At 43.3% G+C, this 9,004-nt stretch overlaps 1 protein-coding gene across 1 annotated transcript; it reads left to right on the forward strand.

Annotated features, from left to right (window-relative positions):
* The first annotated feature begins 2,621 nt into the window (after nucleotides 1-2,621).
* Nucleotides 2,622-6,691, forward strand: LOC112915837 (lysine-specific demethylase 4D-like). The gene is made up of 2 exons (XM_072725338.1): nucleotides 2,622-2,648; nucleotides 5,885-6,691. Exons 1-2 carry the CDS (start codon nucleotides 2,622-2,624, stop codon nucleotides 6,689-6,691), a joined length of 834 nt encoding a protein of 277 aa, XP_072581439.1.
* The last annotated feature ends 2,313 nt before the right edge of the window (nucleotides 6,692-9,004 follow it).

The following is a 9,004-nucleotide window of genomic DNA, read 5'->3' on the forward strand; positions in this document are numbered from 1 at the left end:
CAGCAGTCTTGACCCTTTAACTTATGGGACCTGATGCTATCATCAGGTAGAGTTTCAGAACTGAGTTGGTTTTCAGACAGCCTGCTGTTGGGAAACGGGAACACACACCGGAACTGGGTTTTTGGAAACCCTTTTACCTTACTTGGTGCAAGACAGAAAAAAAATGGACAAACTTAAGAGTGTCAAAAACTCAAACAGCATTAAAATAGGCAGAACTTATGTATCTGGTGATAGAGAACACTCACTTTCATCGAGTACCAGTGGATCAATCACAAAAATTGACAATATATTAGGGTAAAAAAAAAGCCTTCAATAAAGCATCAAAAAACAAAGAAAAAAACCCTTAGTGATTATCATGCAATAATACTAGAAATTGGGGGTACCTGGGTGGCTCAGTTAACTGGTTGTCTGACTCTTGGTTTCCTCCCAGGTGATGATCTCTGGGTCCTGGGATTGGGCAGCTTCCAGCTCTGCTCTAGGTATGGGGAGTCTGCTTGACTGTTCTTTCCCATTCCCTCTGCACTCCTTTTGTGTGCTCTCTCTCTCTCTCTGAAATAGAAAACAAAACCAAAAAAACTAGAAATTAATTTTTTAAATCAGAAAATATAGAGGTCATTTTCCTGAAAAGCTAAAAATTCTCAGTTGAATGACTTGATCTGAGCCACATTTCCAGGAAACAAGGAAACAGAGTAAATAATTTTTTTAAAGATTTTATTTATGGATTTGAGAGAGAGAGAGAGAGACAAAGACAGAGATAGTGACAGAGAGCATAAGCTGGAAGGAGAGGCAGAAGCAAGTTCCCTACTGTCGTGGGGCTCCATCTCAGGACCCTGGGATCAGGACCTGAACTAAAAAGGGAGACACTTAACCCACTAAGACACCCAGGTGCTCCCAGAATAAATAATTTTTAGTTACATGACCTTTGGAGCCAGACTGCCTGATTTTGAAACCTAGCTTAACTCTTACCACTTTGTGTGACCTTGACAAATTACTAGTGATGACTCAGTTTCCCCAATTGTAAAATGGGGAGAGCAATAGCACCTACCTCCTATGATTGGTATGTTGGTTCTATGACTTAATACTTGTAAAGCACTAAGATTATGCCTGGAACCCAAGAATATTGGAGTGTTTTCAGATTTAAAAATGAATGAAATATACATAGGAATATGTGAGACTCAGTTAAAATAGTATTAAGGAAAATTTATAGCATTAAGTATTTTTATCAGTAAAATTGAAAGAATAAAATTAACTGGATTAAGCTTCTATCTCATAACATTAGGGAAAAAACAAAGTAGTAGGAAGGAATTTATAACATTAATTGATGAGTTAGAAAAAATATAATAAATCAACAAAAAGATCAGAGAGTATAGATAATTTTCTAGGAAAAATTAACTGAAACTGACTTAAAAAAAGAAAGAACATCTAAAACATAAATTTGTCTGTAGGAAATACAGAAACATAAAAAAATCTGCTTCTTCAAAAATCACTAGTACCAGATAATTTTTCACAGCATAATGGTAAGACCTTTATAAAGTAGATATTCAAAAAGAAGAAAAAATTCAAAGTTTTAAAGCAAGCACAACATTGATAGAAAAACTTCATAAGTTGTATAATGAGAGCAAGTAATAGACAAATGTTATTTCTGAGCATACTAGCAAAAGTTTTAAATTAAAATTAGCTAAGAACGGGAACTACTTTATAAACATAACATAATGACTAATTAGGATTTATTGCAGGAAGGCAATGATGATTTAAAACATGAAAATGTGATAATATAACTTACCTTATTAATAGTTCCAAGAAAAAAAGCTATATGACCTTTTATGTGGATGCTGTTACTCATTTGACAAAACTCAACACTTCGTCTTGTTTCAAACACACTCCCACACAAGAATCAATGAATAAACACTTCCTTGAAATGAAAGCATTTTCTCCATCTAGTTAGTTATTTTAACTCCAAAGCCAGCATTTCACTGAACATAGAAAAATTTGAGACATTTATACCAGCAAGTAAAATAGAATTGGACGTATCAGCCAATGCAAAATATTAGAACTTTAAGTGTTGGAAGGGAAGTGATGAAATTAGTCTTTTTTTTTTTTTTTTTAAAAGTAGGTATGAGTAAGTATCTGGAAAACCCAAGGAGGAAGCTAATTATATCTTTTTTTTCCTCTCTCTCTCTCTCTCTCTTACTCTACCATAGCATGGCTCTGTGCTGCCCAGATTTGACTTCTGGGGAAAAAAATCTATCAAAACTTCATTTTTCATCTAAAATGAGTAGAAAGAAGGAGAGAACTGAGAGAACCAGACATTTGGCGATTCTCATTTATGTAAAAAAAAAAATTGGGTATATTTCATGCAAACTGAAAGGGTAGTCAATTAAGGATTCTTAAACCAAGATTTCAGAAAAGGTGAGGATGATCATAGGATGACTAAGGTGGGGTGAGGATAAAGATCATTTAAGAAAGGAGTGGAGGTGAATGAACTGAGAGGTCAGCTTGCTGAATGATATTAAGAAAACATTTGCAACCTTCTAGGTCTTTTTAAAAATTATTATTCTGTGTCTTTCTTGTTTATGTCAGTGGTCACTCATACCCAGTCACTACAGTTGACCCTGAACAACATGAGTTTGAACTTCGAGAGTCTATGTGTATGTGGATTTGTTCCAATAAATATAGTAGAATACTGGAAATGTATTTTCTCTTTCTTTTGATTCTTTCTTTCTTTCTTTCTCTTTTTCTTATTAGAGAGAGAGTGCTAGCAGGGGACAGGTAGGGGGAGGGGCAGAGAGAGAGAACCTTAGGCAGGCTCCTCACCCACCCCAGCCTGACGCAGGGCTCCATCTCTTGACCCTGCAATCATGACCTGAGACCAAATCCAATTTGTCAATTAGTATTAATTCTGCATTTGTCTTATCTTTCCCATGGAAAGAAACATCTTTTGATTCATTTTTCTATTCTCCGTTGGACCTCTCTTGTTACCTAAGCATTGTCGCCACTCAATTCATACTAATTTGAGTCCATGATTTACTGATGTCAGCTAGCTAGGGTTTTTCATCTCTCCTGATTAAAAATTTCTCTGGATCCTTACCTTTTTGTGGCTTTTAATTTTAATTCTCTCTTGAATTACAGTGAGGAGCCTTGGGATTGGATTAAGATACAAATGATTGAATTAAAATATTGTGGCAGTGTCCCTGGCTGGCTCAGTCAGTAGAAGTAGAGTTTATGACTCTTTATCCTGATCAGGGTCCTGAGTTTAAGCACCTCTGTGGGCATACAGCTTATTTAAAAAATAAAAATAAAATAAAATGTTATTGGCTTATCACTCCATTCCTTTTCATTTTTTGAAGATGATTCCAGTGAGAAAGCACTTTATGGGGCTGGGAATGTCTTATTTGAAATCAGGATTTCAGATCAGTGGAAGATAGGCTATGTATTATTCTGTTCTTTTTTTCTTATTAAATGTGTGAAATTGATAGAAAGGGAGAACTTCCTTTGTTAAAAGTTTAAAGCTTTTGTTTTCCAGTTATAGGAACATATTTTAATTTTTGCTTTGGAAATCATGATAGATGGAGTTTCCATTTATCCTGGATTAAAAATGCATGTGTGTGTGTGTATGCACATTTAGTTATAGATATATGTACATACATTTAGTTATTGTCTCATGGGTGGTAACTAGTTTTGCTATGTTGTCATGTTAAAAAAAAATTTTTTTTTGAACTTTTAAAGACAGAGCATCTGGATGGCTCAGTGAGTTAAGCATCCGACTCTTGGTTTCAGCCCAGATCCTGATCTCAGAGTTATGAGATTGAGCCCAGAGTCAGGCTTTGTGCTGGGTATGGAGCCTGCTTAAGATTCTCTCTCCCTCTGCTCCCCGCTCCCCCCGCCCCGGCTCTCTCTCTCTCTCTCTCAAATAAAATAAATAAAATCTTAAAAAAAATTTGGGGGTGCCTGGCTGGGGGGGTGCCTGCTTAATCTCCGTTAAGCAGATGCCTTTGACTCAGATCACATGATCCCACAGCCTTGTGATCAAGCCCCATGTTAGGCTCCCTGCTCAGTGGGGAGTCTCCCTCTGCCACTTTCCCAGCTTATGTTCTCTTTCTCTCTCAAAGAAATTAATTAATTTTTTAAAAAGTTTTAAAGACAGACTTTATCAGGCAGTCTTTATTTTATGGGAACTTGAAGGAGTAGACCAGAGTTTGACATGAATGATTTTGGAGGATATTGAGGGATTGGATAAGAATAGTTTGAGTGAATTTAATTTTTGATGGAACGCATAGAGCCATCAATTCATGCTGCTTCATTTTGAGGTTGCGTTCAAAGGGGAAAGCATATTTCCAGATCTTGGAAAATGCTTGTGTCAAATCAGGATTGCGTATTATTGGACAATTTCCTGTTTAACCCTTCACCCTTGTTCTTTAAAAAGAACAAACAAACATGTAAAAGAGATTAAGGCAAGAACTATTTACATTTGAAATGGTGTTTAAAAATTTTAAATGATTTCTTTTTTTTTTTTTTAATTTTTTTATTTATTTATGATAGTCACAGAGAGAGGCAGAGACACAGGCAGAAGGAGAAGCAGGCTCCATGCACCGGGAGCCCGACGCGGGACTCGATCCCGGGTCTACCAGGATCGCGCCCTGGGCCAAAGGCAGGCGCCAAACCGCTGCGCCACCCAGGGATCCCGGTGTTTAAAAATTTTAAATCTTACTTTTTATTTTGGTGATTAAGAATGTTTTTAAAATTTTTATCAAGTCTTCACACTCTTAAGACATGTGAGTTTTTGTACCTTTCTATCTTCAGGTTTGAAAGAAATATTTTTACCCCAAATAGTTTTTTTTAGTAAAATGATAAGAAACTGAGATTTACTAGCACTGAACAAGAATTTTGGGAATCTGATTGGTCTGCTGACAACAGAAGTATATTGGAGCTGATTGAATAAAATTATTCCCTCAATTATGTCTATCTTCAATAATATGTTTTGATTGAAATGCCAGTCAAAAAATATCCTGTTTCCAGGATGCCTTGGTGGCTCAGTCAGTTAAGTTGCTGTCTTGGCTCAGGTCATCATCCCAGGGTCCTGTTGGGCTCTGTGCTCAGTGGGAGACTGCTTCTGCCTCTTCTCTGCCTGCTGCTCTCCTTACTTGTGCTCTCCCTCCCTCTCTGTCACATAAATAAATAAAATCTTAAAAAAAAAAAATCCATTTCCTCTGTGCAAGAAACTTCCGAAAATAAGATTTAGTTCCTGAATGAATGAGAGATGTTCTTATAATTTCAGTTGCTTAAAAAGTTCAAGTTGGAATTGGTGGTGGTTCGTGACATATGTGAGAGGTTTTATCATTGTAGTAATTAATACTTAGGTTTATATGATTGTGGTTTCTGGCAACCTTACTGTATGGAGAACAGGCCTTGGGATTTGGAACTGTGATGCTTATTCATTTGAAACCATAGCATCTCAGGAACATGGCATCTAGAATCTAAGTCTTACAAAAATGACATTTCATCCAGTAGTGCAAAACAGTTAAATATTTCAGAATTACGTTGCCGACTGGAGTCGAATCACAGGGGCAGCAGTGGCCTGGCTAATAAACGGGACCGGCTCGTCCAGGGCCGCTGCAATAGCCGCTCCTGTGCAGCAGGGGGCGGGGGGGAGCGCAGTCCGTCACCAAATAACACCAAGGAGAAGGGCGGGCGGTGGGAAAACTCACCAGCTTGGGGGGGGGGGGGGGGGGGGCTATTGCATCACATCCAGGCACAGGTGCATTGAGAGGATCTGCAGCGAAAATATTTGAAGAAACGCTTATACATCAGGCCAAATTACTCCGTTAAAAGTCAATGGCTCTTTATATGATCCAAACTCTGAAACCCGGGCCTGGGAACCCCTCAGGCCCCGCTGGAGCAGGAGTGCGGCGTGGTCATCGAGGGCGTCAACACCCCCTACCTGTACTTCGGCATGTGGAAGACCACCTTCGCCTGGCACACGGAGGACATGGACCTGTACAGCATCAACTACCTGCACTTCGGGCAGCCCAAGACTTGGTACGCGGTGCCCCCCGAGCACGGCCGGCGCCTGGAACGCCTGGCCAGGGAGCTCTTCCCGGGCAGTGCCCGCACCTGCGAGGCCTTCCTGAGGCACAAGGTGGCTCTCATCTCGCCCACGGTCCTCAGGGACAACGGGATCCCCGTCAATCGGATCACCCAGGAGGCCGGCGAGTTCATGGTGACGTTTCCTTATGGCTACCACTCTGGCTTCAACCACGGCTTCAACTGCGCAGAGGCCATCAACTTCGCCACCCCGCGCTGGATCGACTACGGCAAAGTGGCCTCTCAGTGCAGCTGCGGGGAGGCCAGGGTCACCTTCTCCATGGACGCCTTCGTGCGCATCCTGCAACCTGAGCGCTATGAGCTGTGGAAGCGCGGGCAGGACCGGGCTGCTGTGGACCACACGGAGCCCACGGCCCCGGACAGCCGGGAGCTGAGCGCCTGCAGGGGGTTCTGCCCGGAGTCCCCAGCCAGCGGGCAGACGGGGTCCCCGTCAGCGTCTTCAGACCGGGAGGCTCTGCTCTTGGGGAGTCTGCTTCCAGGAGCCGACCGCCCACGCCGGGGCCAAGATGCGCCTCTCCGTGGGCGCAAGGGGCCCAGCTCCGGCCCTGGGCTCGGCCGGCCCCGACAGTGCTGGGGACCGGAGCCCTGACACCTGTCGTTGCGCTAAAGCTTCCACAGCCCCGAGTCCTTGAATGGCGCCTGGACCTTGTTTCCGCCCATCCCTCCCAGACTTTCCTGGTTTCCTCCTGGTGTCACCACTTGACGCTGGTAACAATCATTTGTGTTCTAGGCCAAAGCTGAATTTGCAAAGCACTATTATGTTTTGGACAGAGTTCTCCAAAAACGCCACTGAACTCTGCTGAATTCTGGACCCCTGGCCATTAGTAGCCTAAGGTCCTGATTTCCTTTGCACCTCTGAGCTTGTTGTGGTTAGAAAGTCTAGGTTTGGCATCAACCAGGTTCGAATCCTAGCCCTGTCACTCACTGCAGCTTATGGGCCCTTGAGCAATTCACCCTCTCAGAGCTGCAGTGTCCTGCCTGTAATATGGGATACTATGCCCACTTCACAGATTGCTGTGAGGATCTTCTTAGCTAATGCTTTAAGCCATCTTTTAACAGCGCCTGCCGAGTACTCTCATAGGCCCAACTAACAGTAATTAACATTTTATCTTGACTGCTTCCGTAGGGGCCACCTGGGAATATGGGCTCTGCATAATCTTTGGAAAAGTCTAGGTCAGAATGAGAAAGATTTTAGATGAGCTCTTAGAATAAAAATGGAAGAGAAAGTCCAAAGGACACCTATCATTACTATCTGGGAAGGGGGCTGAAAGTCATACTCATGATATTAAGACAAGAGCTTTGTCAGGCACCGGAAGTGTGTCAGTGTGTGTGTTGCCTCCTTCCGCTCTCCTGCAACTGTAAAGAGTGAAGCCTTTGTTTTTCTGGAACAACAAGGAAATGGGGAGGTAGATGATTTTCTCTGTCTCCACCCAGGCTTGGAGACAGAAGAAGGAGATGGTGTGTCCACGAAGAGGCAGGAAGATGGCGCTCGGTCCCTGGGAATGCACAGTGGGCAAGAAAGGAGACTTGGCGAAGCCTGCCTGGGCCTAGAGGGGTCGGATCTGGAAACTAACTACAGCAGAGACTCTGTGCCTTTCCTCATCAAATGCTGGTGAGGCTGTTCCGAGAGGGACTTGTTTCCCTGAACAGACAACCAGAACTGTGGAGGGAGGCTCTGGTGTCTGGCAATGCCCAGCGTAGGGGCTGTGTGGGTTCTGCCTGCCTCCTGTTTGGGCTTTCGGTGTCAGACAGGCCTTGGGATGGTGGGTGACACAGCATCTTTGGGGTTGTGAGACTTGCCATTGGCCAAGGAAGACAGTCAGTCCTGTGGGTGGAGAAAACTCTGTGGTAATTGGAGTTACAGGGGACATCTTGCAGCACATAAGATGCGACTTTAAAAGATTTAAGCCAGTGCAGTGAAGACACCAGGAAGGGAGTTCGAGCACTGCAGTTAGGGACTAGTCCTGGAGAGCATGAAGCTTTCTGCTTCAGCCTCTACCACTACCTGCCTCCCCACCTCTCTGCATTTCTGCACCTTCTGGCTACTTCAGCCCTCCCATTAGGCCTGCTTCAGGCTGCTGGCTATGACAGTTGAGCCAGGTGGCCTGGCCCTGGGCCACCCCCATGGTGTCGCTGAGCTGCGAGGCAGTCTCCTTTGGTCTAACTCCAGAGCTGCAAAGGCTTGCCGACCTCGCCATCACACAGACAGTGACTCCCCAGGATGACTCCTGGGAAGGTTGGGTCTCTGCTTGTCCAGTACAGATGGCCTCTGTCCTCGGTATGGGAAATTCCAGGAAGGCTGTCACTCTGGATAGTTATCATGACTCTCTATTGATTCCTCTTCCCTACTTTCTCCCCTGTAGCTTCTGACTTTTCTTTTCTTTTGTAAGGTTTTATTTATTTATTCATGAGAGACACAGAGAGGTAGAGGTAGAGGCAGAGGGAGAAACAGGCTCCCTAAGGGGAACCTGATATGGGACTCAATCTTGGACCCTGGGATCATGACATGAGCTGAAGGCAGATGCTCAACCACTGAGCCACTCAGGTGCCCCCTGACTTTTCTTTTAATGGTAAAGGAAATAAATGATCTTGCTGTTGAGGTGGCTTCATACTTTCTCTCGGTCTACAAACTCAGTTCATCCGTATACCTGCTCTGGATGCATATGTGCAAAGTTGACTCTGAAGCATAATATATTTAGTAAAGCAAACCTTTCCCTAGTCACTGTTTTTCCCTTGCTAGCAGTGACTTAATGCGGAGAACCGGACCTAGAGTCAGGGAATGTCATTTAGATCTCTGCAGTGCCACCTCCTAGTCTGTGACCTGCAGCAAGAGCTCACTGATTTCCTGTGAGCCAAAATTATAGTGCAAGAGTTCTGTACAATGCTGTGGGATGTCCTTGTG

Source organism: Vulpes vulpes, chromosome 11, assembly GCF_048418805.1.
Source record: "Vulpes vulpes isolate BD-2025 chromosome 11, VulVul3, whole genome shotgun sequence".
Lineage (NCBI taxonomy): Eukaryota > Metazoa > Chordata > Mammalia > Carnivora > Canidae > Vulpes > Vulpes vulpes.

What these genes read in the sequence shown, in the direction of transcription:
- LOC112915837 (XM_072725338.1), top strand. Translation starts at nt 2,622, where the DNA reads ATGAGTTTGAACTTCGAGAGTCTATGT. An exon ending in TGAACTTCGAGAGTCTATGT is followed by an intron (nt 2,649 to 5,884) that starts GTATGTGGATTT and finishes GGAACCCCTCAG; the next exon opens with GCCCCGCTGGAGCAGGAGTG.